Source organism: Onychostoma macrolepis, chromosome 16, assembly GCF_012432095.1.
Source record: "Onychostoma macrolepis isolate SWU-2019 chromosome 16, ASM1243209v1, whole genome shotgun sequence".
In the NCBI taxonomy this organism is placed as follows: Eukaryota; Metazoa; Chordata; class Actinopteri; order Cypriniformes; family Cyprinidae; genus Onychostoma; species Onychostoma macrolepis.
This window is the reverse complement of record NC_081170.1, coordinates 23,315,166-23,340,133: the sequence shown is the minus strand read 5'-3', so window position 1 is coordinate 23,340,133 and position 24,968 is coordinate 23,315,166. Positions and strand designations below refer to the sequence as shown.

Here is a 24,968-nt window from a genome sequence, read left to right as displayed (position 1 = left end):
TCAGGCCCTCCCTCACTTCCTTTTTTAAAAATCAGCTGAGCTGCACGCGTTCATAGCATGACTGTTACCACACAATCTGTACTATAGACATGAATAATTTTAACAGATGATAAAATGTTCAAAATTGGATTTACACTAAAGGAAGATCCTTAGAGTCAAATCGAGGTATACCTAAATATTACCATGGCATCATGTTGATGGGTTTTTCTTGGGTAAGCACCTGTTAAATCCTCCCAGCATTTTAATTTCCTGATTGGAGACAAAAAAAACCCATCTTTCTTCCTTATTTTGCATGTTTGCGTGCATACGTGTGTGTGTGCATACTTGTCTTTTTGGAACTAAACCACAAACCTATCATCCCTGTCTAAACAATTATAACTTTACATGTTGATATGTACCTGTGATCAGCGGCTGGTTGGTTGTCAATCACATCAGAAAGCACTAATGGCCCAGTCAGGTTTATCTTCTCAGGGTGCAGCCATGCCTGAAATCTAAGTCTGAAGAATCTGGTCTCGCTTGCTCAACCTGTTACTGAAGGAAGGGTTAAAGAAAAACGATATTGAAAGACACTGAGGACTCAGAAAGACAGATTCAGGAAGACAAGAGGGACAGAAAGTGACCTTAAAGATGTCTGTGTGAGGGAAATGGACACAGTTAAATCCAGGTATCTGTTGGGGAATACTTGCCTGAGGATGCGTGTGTGTGTGTGTGTGTGTGTGTGTGTGGTAAAGGAGACTGTCTAAAACTAGAATCACATCTAAATAATTAAAGAACTGAGAATGTACTGTGAATCTAGTTTCACTTCAGACTTTGTGGGACTTGCTGATGTAAATTGCATTTAAATCTACTTTTACTCTTATGCTGAATTTGTTTTCAAAATGATGTGTTATGACTTTGTGTTTATGGTATATTCAATGTTATGCCTGTATGTGTAACTACAAATGTGCATTTGCAAACAGTATATATGTGCACGTATATGGCTGAGTGTGAGTGTTTGTTCGTTAGGGGTATTTTACCCTGAATTGATAGCTGAAGATAATGTTGACAGTCGAGGTGAGTCTGAGCGGAATTGGTGTATTGCCAAAAAGTGGGCGGATATTCAGATCTTTCTCAGAACATGTGTGTGAGTCTCCTGAATCACACACCAGTGTATTTTATGCCCGTGAGACTCATGCATGACTGGGGAAAAGTGACTCACCTGAATTACAGTGAATTCTATGAATCAGAGTTGGTGTGTAAGAATGTGCGTGTTGTCTTCAGCTTGTCTGTGCATGGCCATGTCTCTTGTATATGGAGTCCTGGCATGTAATGTGTGTGTGTGTGTGTGTGTGTGTGTGTGTATTTAACACTCTATTTACTTACATTTTCTGGGACAAATTATACCTCTGAAGTGAGCCAAACCTTCCTTTGGGGATAAAAATACTTTTAAATGTACGGTTTGGGAAAATAAAAGAACAAGTCATGCTATAATTTAAAAATGAAAAAAAAAAAAAACTATCATTGCCAGAATTGCCTGTGTGATGTTTCAACATTCTATGATTTTTCATTAAAGAAATTATAGTGATTATGCTGATTCAGCAGAAAAGGTCTGTTGGATTTAGTGGTTTAATTTAATTTAATTTATTTATTTTTGTAAGTTACAACATTTTTAAACTGCATATATATATATATATATATATATATATATATATTAAATATGCAATAAACAAATATAAAATATATATTTAATAATTAAAATAATATTTGTGCAATATACTATTTTAACAGTAAAATAAAAATGACAGTATGGTATATTAATATAATATTTCTACAATTTTTAATAATGAATTCATTTTAATTATTAATATTTATCAAATAAAATTATATTTTATTAATATCATTATACAGTATGTTTTCTTCTAAGGTTAGGGTTATGGTGTAGGTTAGAATGAACCTATATTTTTAGATTTAACGTCATATATATAAAACAATAGAAGTCCATAATATGTCTTTATTTAAATAATCAAATGCATGGGAGGGTCAAATTTTGTCTATATTTTGGGGTCCAGAAGACCACCTAAGGATTGCAAAACCTCAGCTGACAGTTCCCATGGGGAAATTTGCCTTAATAACATATTAAATAACGTCATAATGACAATATAAATTAATACAATGTAAAATATAAAATGAAAAATAAAAAATAATATAAAAAAGGTTTGCGCGAGGGTTCAAATTGAGGGGGTAGAAGACATCATTAGCTCAATATAAAAACAAGATACGTCAATGGAAAATGATAGAAAACCCACCATGACAGAAAAACAAGTGTGTGTGTGGCATGCTAGGTCAGGTCATGAGATGTGAAATGTTTACAGATTTAAAGGTCACGTCAGTGGGCTTCATAACTCTGGCATCAGTTCCTTCTAGTTGTGGTTTACAGTTTTTGTGGGTTTTAAATTGTTATGTATTATGCACAGCACAAAGCTTTTTTTTTGGTAAGTACTCAATGCTGCTACTGTTTTTCTCTTCTACTTTCCCTGTTTATTGTTGCACTGTCTCTGATCTTATTCATGTGTTAGACTATTAATCCTCCCATCTGTGTCTATTAGTAATCAATCAAAAGGACTGGAACTGAGCGATGTCATGGCCCCAGAGGAAACTGCCACTGGTGACAAGAGTAACAGACAGCGGGAGGAAGACAAAGAGGCAGACACAGACACTCCTGATGGATTTGTTGCAGTACCATCAGTCGCTCAGAGGAGGGCACAAGAGAAGCACAGATACAACACTGTAGGCTACCAGGTGCTCAATACATCAGATTATATTCAGCACTGGAATTTGTTTGCATTATGCAGATGCTTTCATATAATCTGACTTTTAATGCATTTTAGATCAATAGTGTGACAATCCAAAATGGTCAAAAATGTCAGGGTGTACTATACGGTTCTGATATCATAATTAAGAAAAAAATTATGAAATTCTTCAGAGGAAAATTTTAAGTAGGCTAGTTAAGCATATTGTTTTATTACCAAAAATCTGTATCTCATGTGGTGCAACCAGCAAAGTCAAGTGCTGAAGAAAATCAAAAAAGGAGATTATATCAGGACTCCTAAAAGTAATTGTGTCATGGTCAATGTGTTATGACACGATAAGGTTAGTTCAAGGTATGTAAAATATTGTGTAGTACAACCTTCCAATACGGAGTGCCAAATAACTCAAAATTAAATAATTAAAAATGTTTTAAATATTTAAATAAATTATTATATTTTATATATTATCATTATTATTAAATAGTTAGGCTAAAAAATTTAAAAAAAAAAAAAATCTTTACATTAATTTTTAATTCACTACGCAAATTCACGAATGACTGTAATGTGGCCCTCCATATCCCAAAAACTTTATATTTGTGATTTTTTTTTTTCTTTGCTGAAATTGAATGGTATGTAAGTTTTTATATGCATCTACACTGTAAAAAGTGAAAGTTGACTTAACTTTAAAAAATTGAGGAAACCCGTTGCCTTAAATTTTTTTAAAATTATTATTATGTACTTAATAATTTTAAGTGAACTTGACAATTCAATTAACTTTTTTTTATTATTATTATCATTTACTTAAACATTTTAAGGCAACAGGTTTCCTCAATTTTTTTAAGTTAAGTCAACTTATCACTTTTTACAGTGTATGATCCCTGGGAAATGATCCCCAAAGCCAGGACACTGGAGTACCCTACTTCCAATTTTTACACCTCACACACAGATTCAGGCTTAGGTCTTTTGCACCAATTAAACACTAATTTCCTCTGCTGTCATTCTGCAACTCACATGTTCAGATGTCCAGACAGGCACATACTGTATGTGTCCTCGAGTGATTTAACCAAATAGAACATGGAACAAAGTCCAAAGGATGTTTTTGCAGGACCATGTTCTAGTTGGGTAAATCCTGTTGTGTTTTATAAGCAGTCACAGATTAAATCAGGCTTTAGCTGATTGCTGTCAATTCAGCTTGTCACATTTATCAATTTTCATTGTCAGAAAAAGAAGCAGAGGTCAGCTGTGGACTTTTCTACAGTGAGCAAGGGAACATCTGCCGGGGTGAAGAGCAGAAGCACATTAAAGCAGGCACTTTTTAGCCAGGGAGTGTCTGACAAAAATGGCACATCTGAGGTAGGCCTAATTAAGTTTTTGCCTGAACTGGTTCATAGTTGGATACATAGACTGATTACATTTTTCTTATTCCAATCTCTCTCTCAGGAACGATCAGGTGGTGTACAGGGCCAGGTGGATGCTCTGAAACAGATTCTGGACTTATTCAATACACCTGAGGACCTGAGGTGGACATGGGGGGAGGGAGGGACTGAAAAAGCACTGGAAAAGAGCTGGACAGACATAGTAAACTCCCATGAGGTAACAGGGTTAAGGCTAGATGATACACAGATATGCGCACATCAATATAGCCTAAGTTTTGTCAGACTGTACAACAATAATTACTGTTTTTGCATTATTGTAAGGGGTAGGTGTAGACGTTAATAAAACACAATCTAATAGGTAGAAAACTTAATTTATTGTTTGCTTCCGGTTTTAGCTGCATCCCTTCTAGTCACAAACCAGGTAACAAGACAGATTCGCAACTCAAGTTCCTTCCAAAATCCGACATATTTCTACAGAACCCCTATATGGGACAATGCTTTTTCGATGCTTTTGCGTAGGCCTACTTGTCAATACATGCACATGCAGTTTGTTACTTGTTTACGTTCTGGCCAATTTGGTGGCTAATTGAATTCGACAGATCATATTTGTAGCCTAGACTACCTTTCATATGATCTGCTTACGCGCCACTAGGGTTTTATATTAAAAACGTATAACATTTACAGGCTAAAACATTTTATAGCATTTATAAATAATAAATAACATCATATAAATTAATAAGAAGTCGTCCACTTGTAAAATAGTTTACGTAGCATGTGATTATAGTGACATCTGCCGAAAGAGTAACACAGAATCATGCGCAATACCAGGAATGTGCACTAACTGAGTTAAAAATTAAAATCAATCAGAACAAAGAAGGCAGAAGAAGTGTGTTGTATGTTGGAGTATTGGTGACGTTCTCTGTTTGTCTATATTTCTAGTCTATGTCAAAAACTCAGCGACACCAGCAGGAGGCGCTCTGGGAGCTTATTAATACTGAGCTAACCTACATCAACAAACTCACTGTTGCCAAAGAAGTATGTCATAACATTACAGGTTTTTTTTTAATTATTATTAAGGATTTCATACAGTTTATTTGATCAGATATAGACAATCAATTCACTATAACAACAAAAAAAATAGAATAATAATATGTTTATGCTGAACAGATATTCTTGAACTCGTTTCTCAGTACTTTGTATTTTCATTCATGCGTTTTAAATGTATTATTTACACACTTGCTAAAGCTTTGGCTAATGCACATTGTCTTTTCTGCACAGCTCGTGATGGAAGCACTGTCACACTGTCACAGACATGGATTCCTTCAAGAAGTATGTGCATCTCGTCTCATCTTTCATGTTTACATGGAACCTTTTTCTTAAGAATTGACCTTCTAGAGTTACATACTCAGCATATCTAAATGGCAAGCAGACAGACTGCACAGCTGTATGTGATGGCAGAAGTGCGGTCAAATAATGTGCGGCTCACTGTCATCTGTCTGAGATCACTCATTCTTTTCGTTCTATAATCTAGAGCATTACCGGTGCTGTCAGAAATGGAAACATTTTGTACGGACAAGATGGAAAATAATTTTGCTCTTGTGTAGACCGTGTGGGCGACACCACCTGTATCAATTAATCTTTTTCCATTACTGTCTGTTCTTTCTTTCTTTCTTTCTTCAGGTCAGCCCCACAATGCTCTTTTCCAATCTTCCTTCTATCCTTGATGCACATCGACTCTTTTGGCATGAAGTGATGTATCCAATGTTACAAGCGGTCCGTCTCACTGGAAGACCATTTGACCCTCTCAAACTTGAGGCAGGATGTTTGCAGGTATGATACACTAACAGTACATAAAATTCTCAGCAATAAAACTTTTTTTTTTTTAATCATTTTACCAAATTTTTCATCTATTTCAGTTTCCTGACCGTTTTCCTGCATACTTTGAATACTGTTTGGAAGAGGAGAGAAATGTGGAGCTTACACGCAGACAGCTTGACACAAACCCACACTTTCACACCTATCTTATGGTAGGCTACTGAAAATCACATTTATATTAAAAGCAAGGAATTATTCTACTGGGGGGAAAAAAATTCCCCAATTAAGAAATAGTATCAAGAGTGCTGATGTTAGCATAAGTATTAGCATGATTCGGCTGTAGACATGAGGCTGCAGGTAGTCACAGTCATACTGAATATTAACTAACTTACATTTTAAAAGCAAAGGTTTAGTGAATTATTCAGTGACTACCTCATTAAAACAGTCACTTGGTTCATTTCTTAATAATTCAGCATTTTTTAACAAATTGGTTGAATGGATGATTCAGATGACTGAACATATTACCACCTACAGGGTAAAACATATAATGCTACAAAACATCCCACTTCTGCTTCAGTCCAAAAATCAACATATTTGGAACACTGCTAAACCGATGAAATTCTAGTTGTGTTTAATTTTAATATTTGCGATGTTGTCTTTTTCTGTTCTTGTTTCTCCCTTAGGTTTAATTCTTGTGCTGTGCTGAAGGACTTTACCAAATTTAGTGTCCACAGGCAAAAATGACCATCTTTGCTAGTAAAATTTCTAGTAAATTTACCGTTATGGTAATATTCACTGTGCGTAACTGCAGATCAATGGGGCCTACAACCAGTCAATTTCTAATTCAAAAAGAAATACACAACTTGTACTGAATGAAAGAAAAGAGACTGATAAAAAGACTGAATCCTATATTTGGTCATTAGTGAGACATAATCAGTTTTTTGTAGGCTTTGGGGGGGATTCATTTTTGACCATTAATCCCCCCAAAAGTACAAAAACAAATTTGTAGGACGTTGTTATACCCTGTATGAGCAAAGTCAGTAGGTTTTAGATAGCATTAACTAGCATTTTCAGAAAATCCTCTCCAGATCTTAATGTGCGGAACATGTTTGAAAAGTTTTGAAAATGTTCTGAACTTTAAAAGGAAACTCAGTTTAACTTTATGTTAGTTAAAAAACATTGAAGCTAAATTAAGGCTGGAAAAAATGGTCAAATATAGACATAAAAATGGGTAGCGAGGTGTGAATTTGTTTTCCACATTTCAGATGAAGTCTCTACCACACCAAGTTCCACTGACAATGTTTTTTGCACCAGTGGACAGTATGCAAAGTAAGCAGGGTAGAAATGACTGTGAGATCGCCTGCCATTATGGTGGTTTGACTGTAGTAGTAGGTTATGGGGGTGTGCTGTTTCCTGAAGGGTACATAGTAGATATAACTGCACATTAAGCCATGAGATTGCTTAATTCAATTTATCTTTAATTGTCTAGCTGTAGAGTAAAATGAAAATCAAAAATAAAATGTCTACGTTGAAGCCAACCTGCTATTGTGTATTTATTTAATGTAATCATTTAAGCAAAATAAGTTTCATATAAATGAGTTCAAATGCACATTTCAAACAACAGATGAACATGAGCTATAGATTACAATCGAATATGTTGCATGAAGAAACACGCATGCATAATTTTCCTGATTACCTTGATGTAATCTGTTCTGCAGTGGGTGGAGAATCATCCACAGTGTGGGCGAATGAGACTGGGCGATATGCAGGCCAAACCACACCAGAGAATCACCAAGTACCCTCTTTTGCTGAAAGCTGTTCAGAAGACCACGGAAGACCTCCCCACCAAAAATGCACTTGAAAGAATGGTGAGACTGTGATACAATCGTGATGAATCACATCATGCACTGTACATTTAAATCAAATAACAAATTGCATTATGAAAACGACATAAGTTACTAAAAAATGTCTTTGTGTTGTCACTTTACTAAAGCAAAATGACTTTATGAGATGGAAAATTTTATTTTTTCTTATTTAAATATTTAATAAGTAAATGTAAAAAAAAAATGGTTGATGATGGTTTAAATGCATTTGTTGTTGTTGGACAAAATACTAACATCCTTTAAGGATTTAAGGATTTGAAGCATGACTATAATTAAATGAATTTTAATTATAAAGAAAAAAGATTTATACTGTGCAAACACTTGTTAATGCAGTTAATACAGCTAAGTGCTGCTGTCATCAAAGCAAAAACAGGGACATAAAATAAAATACATTTTTAAATACAATTACATTTTTATTGTGAAAAGAATAATAATAAAAAGTATGAAAATAGAAGGGAAATAGAGGCACTTTCACTACTAGTTGGCCTTCATTACAGTAGTATTATGTGTGAAATATCACACTATGAAATGATCGTGTCAGACTAAAAACTATGAGAAAAGTCAAACTCTTGAGCTGCATTGCCTTTGTTATCATCTTTGTAATCTCCGTCTCTCTATTACACCTCTTACTCTCTCTCTCTTGAATATGAGCAGCCTTTATTCTATTATTGAAGTTAAAGATAAAGATCTGCACTGTTTCTCACTCACTGTCTCTTTTTCTCCTTGCAGTTGTACAGTGTCAGTAATTTTCTAGAATCTATCAATGGCTGTTTGCAACTGAAAGAAGATACTCTGGCCCTCTCTGTTGCTGCTCAAAGAATAGAGGGATGCAAAATAGAAGGTCTGAGTGAAGAAATAGACAAGGTAAACAACAAAGAAATCTTGAATAACCATAAATCGTACACGCTTTGCTTATATAAAAAAGGCTAACAGAAAGATCTCAACAACAGTATGTTCGTGAGTTCTGCTGCTTTGATTTGATGAGCCCGGTGAGGGGGGTGGGACAAAATGTCATACGGAAACAATTGATGGAAGAAACTTTGAAGGTCAGATTAAGAAAGGACACCAAGGCAAGTGAAAAGACAAACAAGGTGCATGTGATGTATTTATGATTTTTGTATTGACCTCATAATTTCAGCATTCGTTTCTGGTTATGTTAGGAGCTTGTGGTCCTGCTCTTCACTGATGTGTTGTTGATGACCAAAACGCAGAAGAAATCAGACAAGCTGAAGGTAGTGCGCCCCCCTCTGCCTCTGGAGAGAATACACTGCATTGAGCTCAAAGATGGATGTGAGTGTGAACAATAACTCCTAAATTTAACAATCTCACCTGCTGGCTCACAGCAGTATGAAAGGGCAGTTAATATGCTCACAATATTTTCTGAAATCTTTCTGAAATACATTCTGAAATCTTTATATATATATTATATACTTTAAACTGTACCAAACATATTTGATACATTATTCGTATATTATCATATGCACCACATTTTTAGAAAAAAAGCAAAAAAAAAATCTGTAGAAGAACGGAAAACATACAGGTAATTTTCTGCCAGGACAGTATCAGCTAAGTTTACAAACAATTTTTAACCCTAAAACACAACACAATGCAATGTGTGATTTAAAATGCTATCACTAAAATCAATTCCTTTATATTAACACAGTATGGTATTTTTATTTATTATTATTTTTTACAGACCTTTTGTATAGAGTATGTGCTTACTCTATACAATGTGGTCCAAAAGTCTGAGACCTGAAAATCAATGATTCAAAGTTTCACTTAAACCAGGAAATAAGCATATTTACCATAAACAAGTTTTAGAATGATCAATTATTTTAACTAAACTAACTAACTAAATATTTAGGAATTTACCCCTTTTTAGGTCACTAAATAAATAAGCAAATCTGTGACATTGATCATTCCAACACTTACATTCTTACACTCACTTTTCATTGAAGAACAATGTTTGAACAGTGTTAAATTATGCTGTTTTTACTTTAACTTTATGCAGCTCGAGTGTTGCTGTCACTATTAACCAAATAATAAGAAAGTATTGAATTCATATTAAGATTTTAATGCAGCTTTTCACTCAAATTGTTGTGCTAATACAATAATATGTAATTTAATAAAATTTGTAAATCAGTTTGTTTTAGTTTCTATATACTGTAATGTAACAAAGGGAGTTTCAGAGAGCAAGGGTAGGATTCAATTGCAGTGTTTTTAATAAAGTGATAATCATGAAGATACAAGAAACCATGGCATAAAACTACAACCTAAAATATACTGCAGTGAAAGCATAAAGACACAGAATGCATTACTTACAACCAGTCAGTTTCAAAATGCACATTGATTTTCCACATGGAAAAGACTTTCAAATAGCTCTATGTTATATAGTATACTATTAGCTATTATGCCGCCCGCAGTTGGAACCAGCTTCCAGAAGAGATTAGATGTGCTAAAACATTAGCCACATTTAAATCCAGACTCAAAACTCATCTGTTTAGCTGTGCATTTGTTGAGTGAGCACTGTGCTACGTCCGAACTGATTGCACTATGTATAATCACTTTCTATTCTTAAATGTTTTAAATTCTTTTAAAAACAATTTTTAAATCACTTTGTTTTTACTGTTGTGATTTTTATTATTTTTAATCTCTTATTATTTTTAATGACTATTTCACTTCCTTTTATGTAAAGCACTTTGAATTACCATTGTGTATGAAATGTGCTATATAAATAAACTTGCCTTGCCTTGCCTATTCTTAACATGTCAGGGCACAGCACGGCATATTACTTGATAAGCTGGTTTCTGATTGGCTTTTTTGAGAATGGCTCCACCTAAGGTGTGTCAAATACCTGCTCATCCAAGTCCTGGTACATTGTTACAAAAGATTCATTATAATTATGTAATTGTGGATTCAAACCTGCACATTACCTGAACATGGAATTTGTAGTCTGGTGCACATTATTATCTCGAGAAACGTTTTTTTCCTATAAATATTTATCATATGAAGCTAGATTAATTCTCACACTATGTCTATTTCTCCCCTCTTTGCTGTGTCTGGTAGATTCGTTTGTGCTGGTGGAGGTTGGTGATCTAGGTTGTGCTGTCAGTGTGAACTTCCTGTCCACATCCAGTCCAGACAGCTGTGCGTCATGGGTGTCTGCTCTGCGTGAGACTCAGGTACTTGCATTCCTCTTACAGCAAACACACTCGACACCAGTGCGACAGGATATACAAGCCCAACCCTGAAGTGATTTGTTTTTTCAAAGGTTTTTCTACTTTTGCCACTTTCCACGAATAGGGTATAAAATAGGGTCTGAAATGCTTAAAATAAGAAGTCATTTTTCCCCCTTATGACCTAAGTAGGAAAATGTTGACTGTTGGTCTCAGGAGCTGCTCAAACTAATTTATATCCAATGTATTTATTTAGTTGAGTTTATTTTTCCATTTATTTTCCTCTTTTTCTTTTCCAAATATTTTTTCAACTCTGTTACCACAGATCCTAGAGATTCTATGAATAATCCTTGAATTAAAATCTAAATTAAATAGACAAAATATATAAAATAATAATAATAATAATCTACACAAGAATGGGTAACAGTTTTCAAATCAAGTCAAGTCACCTTTATTTATATAGCGTTTTTAACAATACAGATTGTGTCAAAGCAACTTTCCAATATCAAAATAGGAAAATAGTGTCAATAATGTAAAATGACAAGATTAAACACTCAATTTTTAGTTAAAGGCATTTCATTATTGAATTCAATGATGTCATCGTCCAGCTCAGTTCAGTTTAATTAGTATCTGTGCAATCAAGTCGACGATATCGCTGGAAATTAAGTGTCCCCAACTGAGCAAGCCAGAGGCGACAGTGGCAAGAAACCAAAACTCCATCGGTGACAGAATGGAGAAAAAAACCTTGAGAGAAACCAGGCTCAGTCGGGGGGCCAGTCCTCCTCTGGCCAGACGAAACTCGCAGTTTGTTCCAACTGCAGCAAAGTCAGATTGTGTAAAGGACTCATTTGGTTCCCGTGGTCTTGTCCCGATGGCTGTCTAGGTGACGAGGTCCTCACTGGGGATCTGTCTCTGGGGCTCATCTATGTGTCCTGATCTCTGCTGACGTTCAGGGCTGTAGAGGTCATCTCTAGGTGCTGATCCACCATCTGATCTGGATACGGACTGGATCCGGGTGACTGCAGTGACCATCTGATCTGGATATGGACTGGATTGGGTGGCTACGGTGACCTCGGAATAAGAAAGAAACAGACTAATATTAACGTAGATGCCATTCTTTTTACGATGTAACGAGTACATTGTGTGTTATGGGAAGTGTTCCCGGTTCTGGTTGATCTAATTAATGCAGCCTAACCATCCTTTAAGGGATTTGAATATTAAAAGCGTATTAGTGTATTATGTGTAAGCCAGGCTACAGAGATGGGTCTTTAATCTAGATTTAAACTGACAGAGTGTGTCTGCCTCCCGAACAGTGTTAGGTAGATTGTTCCAGAGTTTTGGGAATAGGAAAAGGATCTGCCGCCCGCAGTTGATTTTGATATTCTAGGTATTATCAAATGGCCAGAGTTTTGAGAACGTAGTGGACGTGGAGGACTATAATGCGATAAGAGCTCTCTCAAGTACTGAGGAGCTAAACCATTCAGGGCTTTATAAGTAATTAACAAGATTGGTTTCACTTTATTTTGATGGTCACTTTAACACATTCTGTTGATTATAAGTAACATTGCACCTACATTTCTACTAACTCTCATTAGAGTGTTGGTAGTGTGTTAGTAGACTGGTAGGGTTAGGGTTAGAATAAGTTGACGTACTTGCAAAGTTACTTACAGTCAGTAGAGTGTCTGTTGGGAGACCATCACAATAAAGAGATATGAAGCAGACAGTCTACTAATAATCTAATGAGAGTTTGTTGACATGTAGTTGCAACATTACTTAGTGTCAACAGAATGTTCAAAAGGGACCATCAAAATAAAGTGTTACCACAAGATTTTAAAATCTATACAATGGTTAATGGCAAGTGCTGTTGACAGAATGTTGACAGAACCGGGCTAATATGGTCATACTTCCTGGTTTTAGTAAGAACTCTAGCTTCTGCATTTTGGACCATCTGGAGTTTGTTTATTAAGCGTGCAGAACAATCACCCAATAAAGCATTACAATAATCTAACCTTGAGGTCATAAATGCATGAATTAACATTTCTGCATTTGACTTTGAGAGCATAGGTCTCAATTTAGATATATTTTTAAGATGAAAAAATGCAGTTTTACAAATGCTTGAAACGTGGCTGTCAAAGGAAAGATTGCTGTCAAATAGCACACCTAGGTTCCTAACTGATGACGAAGAATCGACAGAGCAGCCATCAAGTGTTAGACAGTGTTCTAAGTTATTACATGTGGGGTTTTTAGGTCCGAGAATTAACACCTTTTTTCAGAATTTAGAAGTAAGAAATTACTCGTCATCCAGTTTTTTATATTGACTATGCATTCCGTTAGTTTCTCAATTTGGTGTGTTTCGCCGGGCCGCAAAGAAATATAGATTTGAATATCATCAGCATAACAGTGAAAGCTAACATCGTGTTTCCTTATGATATTTCCTAAGGGTAACATGTAAAGCGTAAAAAGTAATGGCCCTAGTATTGAGCCTTGAGATACCTATTCATTCACTGCTACAAATTGATGGTGGTCAGATAAATATGATTTGAACCATGCTAAGGCACTTCCACTAATGCCAACAAAATTTTCTAGTCTATTCAAAAGAATGTTGTGGTCGATAGTGTCGAACGCAGCGCTAAGATCCAGTAGAGCTAATAGAGATACAACCACGATCAGATGCCAAGAGCAGGTCATTTGTAACTCTAATGAGAGCAGTCTCAGTACTATTATACGGTCTAAATCCTGACTGGAAATCAGGATTATAAGGAATATAATTGTGAGGATACTACCTTTTCTAGTATCTATGACAGTTTGAAAACTTTGAAAGTTTGAAAGTAACAGGGTTGTAAATGAACCTAAATTACGCTGTCACTCGATAAGGGCTAGTTAGACTTACAATGTATTGTTTTACAGTTGTTGTTAAACTTCTATTTAATAAACTAAAGAAAAACATTTAAAGATATTTAAAAATATTTTTAATGAGGTTTTGCTATTTTTTTCAACCCTGTTACTGCAGATAATAGAAATTCTATTAATAATCGTATAATTAAAATATAAATTAAATAGACAAACTATAAGAACTAATAATAATAATAATAATAATAATAAACTACACCAGAATGGGTAAATGGTTGTAAATTTAGCCTAAATTGTGCTGTCAATCAGTAAAGCTAGTTAGACTTTTATTATTTTATTTTATTTATTGTTTTACAGTTGTTATTGAACTTCTATTTAATAAACAAAAGAAAAATATTTATTGATAGTTTATTCTTATTAAGTTACAGAGTTGAAAGTAACAGGGTTGCAGATTTTCCCTTCGATTAAGCTGCCACTCAGTAGGGACCTACAATGTTTTGTTGAATTTGATAATATTGAATGATAATATTTACTTTTCTTCACTCCATGTTTTAAAAAGGAACTAATGACAATAGAATTCTTTGTTCTTGGTGGAAATTGTGCAGTAATATAGGTGCATGCATAATGTGGCAAACAAGTAATGCCTATATTATGCTGTATTGACATTTTAGTTATGTTTCTGGTAATTAAAATTAGTTAATTAAGAAAAACATAAGATTTGTGCATTTAATGCTTTATTAAAAAGTAATTGGAAGGACACTAAATGTAACATGGAAAGTGACTTTTAAATACCATAGTAGACTTTATGTGCAGTATTTAAATTTGTGAACAGAATACTGTATCAGAATGGCAAATATAGTTGAATGGTTTGTAACTATAAACTGGTTCTTGTTGATGATCACAGGCGGCCTTAGAGACCTTGAGGAAAAATGAGACCAACAAAACACAGAAGACAACAAGTGCGACAGAGTTTGGTGGTTCAGAGAAACCTCCCATTCAGGATAAACTGTCTGACAAAGTCATAGGGGATCCTGATGGCCAATCAGTATCTGATAGATCTGATAGTGATTTTGACTCAGCTGAGTTGGTGAGGCTATATCCTTTCCATAGGCACAAGTCTGAGACAGAAATATTGATGGAAGAAGTACAAAGTAAAGTTCAGCAACTGCCAGAGGATAGGAACTCTCCACTGATTGGTCAATCGAATGATCAGAGCCAATCAGCTCATGAAGAAGTTGCAGCAAAGACTAATTCAGCTGGATTAAAAACTGAAGTAGCAAGAAAGCAGTTGGAAGAGGACCCATCTAAAAAAATATCAGAAAGGCGAGTTACATGGAAACATGGACAACAGGCATCTGTAAATTCTAATGACGTTACACAACATGACTTACCTGTGTCGAATGGATCATACTTGTTGATGCCTGGTGGAAATGTGGAGAAAACTAGCACTTCTATCCAATCCCTGCCAAGCACTTCTGCATCAAACAGGTCTCTAATAACTACAACATCAGAAACAGGGGAACCAATGCATCTGGATCCAGATGATGACTTTGAAGAAATCAGGAGGAATTCTTTGTACAGTCAGTCAGGAGATGACGATTGGCTCCTCACAGAATCAGGGAGGTTCTCCAGGAAACTGAAGTCTCCTCGCATTCGGAGGAAACGTCCGAATAATTTGCAACCAACTGTTCCCTCAGATATTTCCAGGACAGATGTGAACGGATTGGAACTTACTCCCAATGCAAGCTCCAGTGGAAACCAGAGAAGATCATCCAGCCCTTCCATTAAACCCCAGGATTCCCACCGAGTGCTAAAGCTGGGATCTCTAAAACACAACCATGGAGCGTTATGGAATGTTCCTGAAAAAAGATTGTCACCAGACTCTCAGACGCACTCTGAACCTGAGCAGATGCGTGATGGGAAAGTTCAAATGAAACCAATCAAACTGAAGACACAGAGGAGCGCCTCCATCCCAGAGATCAGCTCCTCTCAGACTTCCCTTCCACCTTCACACAGGCGCAGCCCCTCGCCCCCACCAGGCCTGGACCCCCAGCTTCACCCTTCTCCACTCCAGGACCTGCTGCAGAGGGCTAAGGAACGGGAAAGAGAACGTGGACTGAGAAAAAGAAAGGGAAAGAAAAAAACTTTATCTCTACAAAATTCTCCTACTGTTTCTGCCTCTCCGTCACCATCGGTCAGTGAAGGAGAGAGAGAGGTAGAAAGAGAGGAACCGGCAGTAGCCAGTATGATATCTGCTCATGGATGGAGAGAGGGGAACGTGGATGGAAGTGAGGATGAGATGAAAGAGAGGTGAGTCTACATTTTGTCACCTCTTTTCTATGAGTCATTGCTAAATGTGAAAGCACAATCTGAAAACAGTTCTTAAAAGGGTTTTATCAGGAAGAATCACATTTTCTTCTTGATCTTCTGAGGTTAAAGAGTTTGTTGAACTTTAAAAACATCAGATGGCGTCATGCAACCATTTTTTGGGCAACCGTTTTCTGTTCTGGCTATTCTAAAAATGCAAAAACTTCTATTCAAATCCCAACCTAACATATTGTATGATGTTGTTGTTGTTTTAACTGGACTAACAGTGATCACCTTGTCTTTAGCATAGATATAGATTTTGAATTTTAATAGTCAGTAATTTTGTGTTAAATGGAAAACGAGTAATATGGGAGTAATGATAAGTGAGGGATGATAGGTGATCCTGGGATTTTAAGTTTATTTTCAAATACATGGCCCACTAAGGATATTAGTAAGGATATATATATTTAATTAAATTAATTTGTTGATTATAATAGAATTTTTGTAATTTAACTTTGTATAATATACAATATCATTTATAATTTACATAGAAAGGAAGCACAGCAGCAAAAAAGAGGATGAAAAGTATAGCCTATAAGTATATTTTATTTATTTTATATATTTTTATGTTATTATCATCATTATATATGAATCTCAATTATTAAATAATATGCAAAATATGTGATAATACATGCATAACATGTATGAAAAATACATGTTATGACCCCTATAAAATCCTACTGCATCTGTCGAGTTTAAAACGCAACTTTGAATTTGTATTTTTGTGTGTGTAATTTTTTTGCTTAAGATATAAATATTCTTTCTTTTTAAATTAACCCCAAAAATAACCTTAACTGTCCAGTGGAAAATCAATCATTTTCATTTTAAGTATATTTGTTCCATTTGTGAGATATGACTGTAGAGAGAGTCCTCACTGTGTTGCGGAATTTGACAGTTTCATGTGCGTTATTTCTTCTCTCTGCCCACACGCACAATTCATCTGTGTACTGTTACATAAAATCCTTTCTAAATTATTACATTTAAACCTTCCCTGGAAATTGTATTCAAATTTGACAACATCATTGTCCTAAAATGATATATTAGCACTTGTTACTAGTTCTTCATTAGGACCATTAGGAGTCAGGCTTTCCTCTGAAAAATGATTGCATGCAATGATATTGCACTTAGAACATTTCTTTAATAACTCATCAAAAGCTATGTAATGCTCAGTACAGATGAGTTAATGTACATATTAGAAACACATGAATTAAAGTTGCATGACATTTCTGATTATTTGAATGTATCTTGAGCTTTTATATTCAAGGACCCCCCTGAGGGTCTTTTAAGGTGGTCTGTGGTAAAAAAATAAATAAATAAATAAATTCTTGACATTTCTAAATTTGAACACTACTTCATAATCAATACTTATGAATCTAAAAAATGTTTTTTTTTTAATTAAAATGTCTTTAAAGATAAAAACAGCATTTTAAAGACCTTTAAAAAAAAACATTTTTAGATTAATATAGCCTATATATATTTAAAAATGCTGTTTTTGATCTTTAAAGACCTTTTAATAAAAAAACAAAAAAAAAACACATTTAAAAAAACATTTTTAGATTCGTAAGTATTATGAAGATTATGAAGTAGTGTTAATTTTTTTTCTTTTTTACCACAGACCACCTTAAAAGACCCTCAGGGGTCCACAGACCCCTAAACCATGAATATAAAAGCTCAAGCTGTCAAATAATCAGAAATGTGTTTCTAATATGTACATTAACTCATCTGTACTCAGCATTACATAGCTTTTGATGAGTTATTAAAGAAATGTTCTAAGTGAAATATCATTGCATGCAATCATTTTTATTCATATATATATATATATATATATACAGTGGGTACGGAAAGTATTCAGACCCCCTTAAATTTTTCACTCTTTGTTATATTGCAGCCATTTGCTAAAATCATTTAAGTTCATTTTTTTCCTCATTAATGTACACACAGCACCCCATATTGACAGAAAAACACAGAATTGTTGACACTTTTGTAGATTTATTAAAAAAGAAAAACTGAAATATCACATGGTCCTAAGTATTCAGACCTTTTGCTCAGTATTTAGTAGAAGCACCCTTTTGATCTAATAAAGCCATGAATATTTTTGGGAAAGATGCAACAAGTTTTTCACACCTGGATTTGGGGATCCTCTGTCATTCCTCCTTGCAGATCCTCTCCAGTTCTGTCAGGTTGGATGGTAAACGTTGGTGGACAGCCATTTTTAGGTCTCTCCAGAGATGCTCAATTGGGTTTAAGTCAGGGCTCTGGCTGGGCCATTCAAGAACAGTCACAGAGTTGTCGTGAAGCCACTCCTTCATTATTTTAGCTGTGTGCTTAGGGTCATTGTCTTGTTGGAAGGTAAACCTTCGGCCCAGTCTGAGGTCCTGAGCACTCTGGAGAAGGTTTTCGTCCAGGATATCCCTGTACTTGGCCGCATTCATCTTTCCTTTCCCTCGATTGCAACCAGTCGTCCTGTCCCTGCAGCTGAAAAACACCCCCACAGCATGATGCTGCCACCACCATGCTTCACTGTTGGGACTGCATTGGACAGGTGATGAGCAGTGCCTGGTTTTCTCCACACATACCGCTTAGAATTAAGGCCAAAAAGTTCTATCTTGGTCTCATCAGACCAGAGAATCTTATTCAGGTGTTTTTTAGCAAACTCCATGTGGGCTTTCATGTGTCTTGCACTGAGGAGAGGCTTCCGTCGGGCCACTCTGCCATAAAGCCACGACTGGTGGAGGGCTGCAGTGATGGTTGACTTTCTACAACTTTCTCCCATCTCCCGACTGCATCTCTGGAGCTCAGCTACAGTGATCTTTGGGTTCTTTACCTCTCTCACCAAGGCTCTTCTCCCCCGATAGCTCAGTTTGGCCGGACGGCCAGCTCTAGGAAGGGTTCTGGTCGTCCCAAACGTCTTCCATTTAAGGATTATGGAGGCCACTGTGCTCTTAGGAATCTTAAGTGCAGCAGAATTTTTTTTGTAACCTTGGCCAGATCTGTGCTTTGCCACAATTCTGTCTCTGAGCTCTTCAGGCAGTTCCTTTGACCTCATGATTCTCATTTGCTCTGACATGCACTGTGAGCTGTAAGGTCTTGCAGTGGGGCAAAAAAGTATTTAGTCAGCCACCAATTGTGCAAGTTCTCCCACTTAAAAAGATGAGAGAGGCCTGTAATTTTCATCATAGGTATACCTCAACTATGAGAGACAAAATGAGAAAAAAAATCCAGAAAATCACATTGTAGGATTTTTAAAGAATTTATTTGCAAATTATGGTGTAAAATAAGTATTTGGTCAATAACAAAATTTCATCTCAATACTTTGTTATATACCCTTTGTTGGCAATGACAGAGGTCAAATGTTTTCCTGTAAGTCTTCACAAGGTTTTCACACATTGTTGCTGGTATTTTGGCCCATTCCTCCATGCAGATCTCCTCTAGAGCAGTAATGTTTTGGGGCTGTCGCTGGGCAACACGGACTCCAAAGATTTTCGATGGGGTTGAGATCTGGAGACTGGCTAGGCCACTCCAGGACCTTGAAATGCTTCACGAAGCCACTCCTTCGCTGTTGCCAGGCGGTGTGTTTGGGATCATTGTCATGCTGAAAGACCCAGCCACGTTTCATCTTCAATGCCCTTGCTGATGGAAGGAGGTTTTCACTCAAAATCTCACAATACATGGCCCCATTCATTCTTTCGTTTACACGGATCAGTCGTCCTGGTCCCTTTGCAGAAAAACAGCCCCAAAGCATAATGTTTCCACCCCCATGCTTCACAGTAGGTATGGTGTTCTTTGGATGCAACTCAGCATTCTTTCTCCTCCAAACACGACAAGTTGAGTTTTTACCAAAAAGTTCTATTTTGGTTTCATCTGACCATATGATCATCCAAATGCTCTCTAGCAAACTTCAGACGGGCCGGACATGTACTGGCTTAAGCAGGGGGACACGTCTGGCACTGCAGGATTTGAGGCCTTTGTTACTTTGGTCCCAGCTCTCTGCAGGTCATTCACTAGGTCCCCCGTGTGGTTCTGGGATTTTGCTCACAGTTCTTGTGATCATTTTGACCCCACGGGGTGAGATCTTGCGTGGAGCCCCAGATCGAGGGAGATTATCAGTGGTCTTGTATGTCTTCCATTTTCTAATAATTGCTCCCACAGTTGATTTCTTCACACCAAGCTGCTTACCTATTGCAGATTCAGTCTTCCCAGCCTGGTGCAGGTCTACAATTTTGTTTCTGGTGTCCTTTGACAGCTCTTTGGTCTTGGCCATGGTGGAGTTTGGAGTTGGACTGTTTGAGGTTGTGGACAGGTGTCTTTTATACTGATAACAAGTTCAAACAGATGCCATTAATACAGGTAACGAGTGGAGGACAGAGGAGCCTCTTAAAGAAGAAGTTACAGGTATGTGAGAGCCAGAAATCTTGCTTGTTTGTAGGTGACCAAATACTTATTTTACCGAGGAATTTACCAATTAATTCTTTAAAAATCCTACAATGTGATTTTCTGGATTTTTTTTCTCATTTTGTCTCTCATAGTTGAGGTATACCTATGATGAAAATTACAGGCCTCTCTCATCTTTTTAAGTGGGAGAACTTGCACAATTGGTGGCTGACTAAATACTTTTTTGCCCCACTGTATATAGACAGGTGTGTGGCTTTCCTAATCAAGTCCAATCAGTATAATCAAACACAGCTGGACTCAAATGAAGGTGTAGAACCATCTCAAGGATGATCAGAAGAAATGGACAGCACCTGAGTTAAATATATGAGTGCTACAGCAAAGGTTCTGAATACTTATGACCATATGATATTTCAGTTTTTCTTTTTTAATAAATCTGCAAAAATGTCAACAATTCTGTGTTTTTCTGTCAATATGGGGTGCTGTGTGTACATTAATGAGGAAAAAAAAAAAGAACTTAAATGATTTTAGCAAATGGCTGCAATATAACAAAGAGTGAAAAATTTAAGGGGGTCTGAATACTTTCCGTACCCACTGTATATATAATTTTTGTTAATAATAATCAAATGTATCTATTATTTTATTAATTATCACCCCTTTTTTGCTGCACTGAAAAAATAATTTGTGGCGGATTTTCTTTGAAACTATTTTCTCTCACATATAATAATAACAAAGAAACACCAAGTAACACAAAACTTAACATTACATTTTTAAGGAAAAAGACTGAAATATTAATTGTAAAAATTGTTTGTTTTATTGTTCATTTTCTACAGTGAAGAGAAAAAAGGACATTAACCTTTTCTTTTTTGAAGACATTTACCCATAAACCCCTGTTCTCTTCTTTGAAGCAATAATGTGCAAGAGGGCATCAGTGTGGACTGGCCAGGCTGGTGTTTTGATGATGAGGAGGTTTTTGACTTTGAGGACTTTGAAGATGAAGAGTGGTTTGACAAGAAGCTGATGACAAATGAGCCCCGGAGGTCAGAGAGGAAACCATCAGAGAGGCAAGATGAAACAGAATGTAGTGAGGTGTAGTCTATTAAATGTGTAAAAAGTGTTTGGAGAAATGTAATATATAAAGTTCTGTTGTGTTGTTGAATGATTATGTTGCATGACTATTATAGTCAAATATATTTGAGTGATACATACATGCACATGGTTTTTTTATGAAAGATCGATAAATATTGTGTCTATTGTTATTATAATATTTACTTAAATGTATCTGTGTACAGAATGTTTTCTCTGTATAGCTATATTAAGAACCTGTTTATAATATGTTTACTGTGCACAAGAAACAAAAATAAATTAAAACATGAGAAATAAGTATGTTTTCCCTTTACTGCTTTATTTACATAGATTTCACATTCATATTTGAAAATATATTTGCACCAAAATTCATTTTTACAAAATGTATACATTTACATGTCAGTGATATATTTACAGTTTAAACGGACTGCTACAATTGTCTGCATTTAAAACACACTCACACACACATCCACATAGGCATCTGCCATAAAACACACGTTTACACACACACTGGTTTGGGATCTCCGACACAAGCTTCAGCCATTTTTGGCCTGCTCCTCTCTCTCTGCTCTCGTTCAGTGGTGGCCTGATGGACGATGGTTTCCATCGCAGGGTAAAGAAGGATCGTCTTCTTCTGTAAGGAGGAATAAACGAGATGAGATACAAACAACCCACACTAAATCTATTTTAGAGAGCTGTCTTTTGCAGCATTGAAATATCAGTATCAAGTAAGCATGAAGCAATGCATTATTAAATCAAGACTAGAGGAGACTGAAACATACCCGGCGATAGTTTCTGTACATCTGGAACAAAACCAGGAATATCACCAAGAACAAAAACCCAAATCCCATCACCATAGCGGTTTTGTTGCCAGAACTTGAATTTTCGCCCTTTACAGCGCCTGTAAAAAATGACCAAAACAGAATCAGTCAAAATGTACTGCTTAAAATGTATGTATTTTTTTCATGAATTCACAGCACGCTACTTTTATTTCTTGGTATGCAAATGCAAAGATCATTTACTGTAATATAACTGCTCTACCTACCCGTGACATGAAGTTCATAAGTCACGTTCCCCAGAACTCCTTGGTTCCTGTAGTAGCGACAAACCCATTCACCAGCATCTTTCTCATTCACTTCTTGAATCCTGAAGCTCTCTGTCTTTTGAACAGAGGTCACCGTTTGAGTGTCGTTTGGTCCGTAATTCACACGGAGCCACTCATAGGAAGTGATCTGGCTGGAGTTGCTGAGATGGCAGGTCAGGGTCATGGGTCTGTTACCGCTGGATGATGAGGAACTCAAAACTAAACAGAATTCAAAGAGAAATTCAGCATTCAGCAAATTCGGAATACTACAAAACATAAGTTAATAGGAGATGAACACCATTTGGATGATTAAAAGCTGATTCTAAAATGACAATTTTATACATATTATTAGTGTTCTAGTGATATATTGTTCTACTCACCTCGAGCTACAACTAGCTCCATCCTTCTTTGTACTTTAGTCTTCTCTCCATTCAATCCCGTCATCATTCCTGAGCATGTATACATCCCTTCATCTCCAAACTCCACTCTCCGTATAGTAGCTGATGCTGAGGGCCCAGCAGACTCGTTGAAAGATGCAGGGAGAGGAAGAGGAGAGTATGATGTTGTGGAGTTTCTGTTCCACATCACAGTGTATGGGATCAAACCATCAGTAAAGATGCAGGGCAAGGAGACGGAGGAACCGACGGCAGCGTACACCACTAAAGAGTCATCCTGAGGGGTGACGATTCCTGGAAAACCAACGGATAAGGTGGATGAGCAACTCTTGCAGATGTTATTTTAAAGAAGAAGCTGTTTTTTTTTTTTATATAAACGGACACTCACCTCTGACTTGTAGGGATGTGGTTGCCTCTACCACTCCACCATTGTATGCAACCTGACAGGTCCAGTTTCCTCCATCTTTTTGTGACACTTTGGAGAGAGTGGTTCTCCTTGTTAATTTGCCATTTCTTTTCCAGTTTATTTGTTCAAACCGCTTCTCAGGACTGACATGGCACTTTGCCTCCGTTCTGAAGCCCTCAACCACTACGGCAGGAGAAAATGACGCTGTGAAGAAAGAGAAAATATTACCGATAAGATTTCCAGAAGACAGCCAATGACTTAAAGAAGAAGTGACCGTTCTTGGTTAGTACCTCTTACAACTCTGAGATTGATGACCTTCACCATCCGAGTCTTTCCCTCGACTTCACAGATGTACTTTCCTCCATCTTCGCTTGTCGTTTCAGCGATGTGAAGGCTGTAATCAGCCTTTCCAAAATTCGGGACGGGGCAGTTAGCACGTGGTGGGTCTCTAACCGGACGAAACTCTAACCCGCTCTTCTCTCGACGCCAAACTGTCTTCTTTACACTAGGATAACCAGAAAGAGAGTGAGACATTAAAATACTGATTGTCAGGTTTTGGTTAGTTGTGTTTATGGATGGATGGATGAAATGTTCTTACTCTCCGACTACCCTGCTCCAGTAGACTCCAGTAGGATGTGAGAGCGCAGAAGTCTCGTCTGTACATCGCAGCACTGCTAGAGAACCATGAGCTACAAACACTTCATGTTCCTGACACTGAGCACCTGCAGAACACAGAAAGACGGCACATTGAAATCTACAAGAAGATAGATATCTACAATGTTTTACCCATTCACTATACTCTAAAATGACATGCTCACCTTCAAAAACCAGCGCTAACCCCAGAATCATCAGATACTGTTTCTTATTCATGTTTAGCTCTTCCAAGCAGATGTTTCTTTTTCTTTTATCTTCTAGTTGCTTTCCGCTAAAAACCCTTGTGCGTTTAATTCCGTCTCTCAGTTCATGTGTGTCGTCTCTGCTCTCTGTTTTTGATTATATAGTGTTGTGGGTGGTTGCGTGGGTTGCCGTGTGGTCGGGAGGAGTTGCTCTCTGTAGGTAGTTCCTCTTCTTCTCTGCTTCTCAACATCACATGACTTCTGAAGATGCATGTAGTGAAACTGTTGATGTGCGGTCTGACTGACGTACTTTGGAAAAAGTTAGAGAGAAAGAGAGATGCTCAGAGAGTAATAGAATGAGGGAGAGGCAACTCTTCTCCCACGGATTCACCGGGTCTATCTTGAATTTTCTCTCACCACGTGAAAGAGTTTATCTGAAAGTATGTCAAACTTCAAAGAATGGAAACAAATGTGTTGATATAAAACAAAAAAAAGTAACATGGAAAATGTACACATGCA

At 36.5% G+C, this 24,968-nt stretch overlaps 2 protein-coding genes across 5 annotated transcripts; one reads left to right on the top strand and one right to left on the bottom strand.

The window, feature by feature from the left end:
- Nucleotides 1-111: 111 nt before the first annotated feature.
- plekhg6 (pleckstrin homology domain containing, family G (with RhoGef domain) member 6) lies at nt 112-22,029 on the top strand. 4 transcript variants are annotated; one of them, XM_058745701.1, is made up of 15 exons: nt 112-212; nt 2,586-2,778; nt 4,008-4,139; nt 4,227-4,379; nt 5,102-5,197; nt 5,441-5,491; nt 5,843-5,992; nt 6,079-6,189; nt 7,696-7,845; nt 8,590-8,724; nt 8,811-8,930; nt 9,021-9,150; nt 10,927-11,042; nt 14,791-16,196; nt 21,551-22,029. In XM_058745701.1, exons 2-15 carry the CDS (start codon nt 2,620-2,622, stop codon nt 21,735-21,737), a joined length of 3,096 nt encoding a protein of 1,031 aa, XP_058601684.1. In that variant the 5' UTR covers nt 112-212; nt 2,586-2,619; the 3' UTR covers nt 21,738-22,029. The 4 variants fall into 4 exon arrangements, with proteins under 4 accessions (XP_058601684.1, XP_058601683.1, XP_058601682.1 ...); XM_058745700.1 differs by lacking the exon at nt 112-212 and adding an exon at nt 543-664 and having other exon boundaries at nt 2,586-2,766; XM_058745699.1 differs by lacking the exon at nt 112-212 and adding an exon at nt 543-664.
- LOC131521195 (protein sax-3-like) lies at nt 22,027-24,565 on the bottom strand. Its single transcript, XM_058745703.1, has 8 exons — nt 24,432-24,565; nt 24,212-24,335; nt 23,904-24,118; nt 23,596-23,817; nt 23,193-23,501; nt 22,774-23,031; nt 22,511-22,629; nt 22,027-22,362 (listed from the first exon to the last, which is right to left on the bottom strand). Exons 1-8 carry the CDS (start codon nt 24,481-24,483, stop codon nt 22,228-22,230), a joined length of 1,434 nt encoding a protein of 477 aa, XP_058601686.1. The 5' UTR covers nt 24,484-24,565; the 3' UTR covers nt 22,027-22,227.
- Between the last annotated feature and the right edge of the window lie 403 nt (nt 24,566-24,968).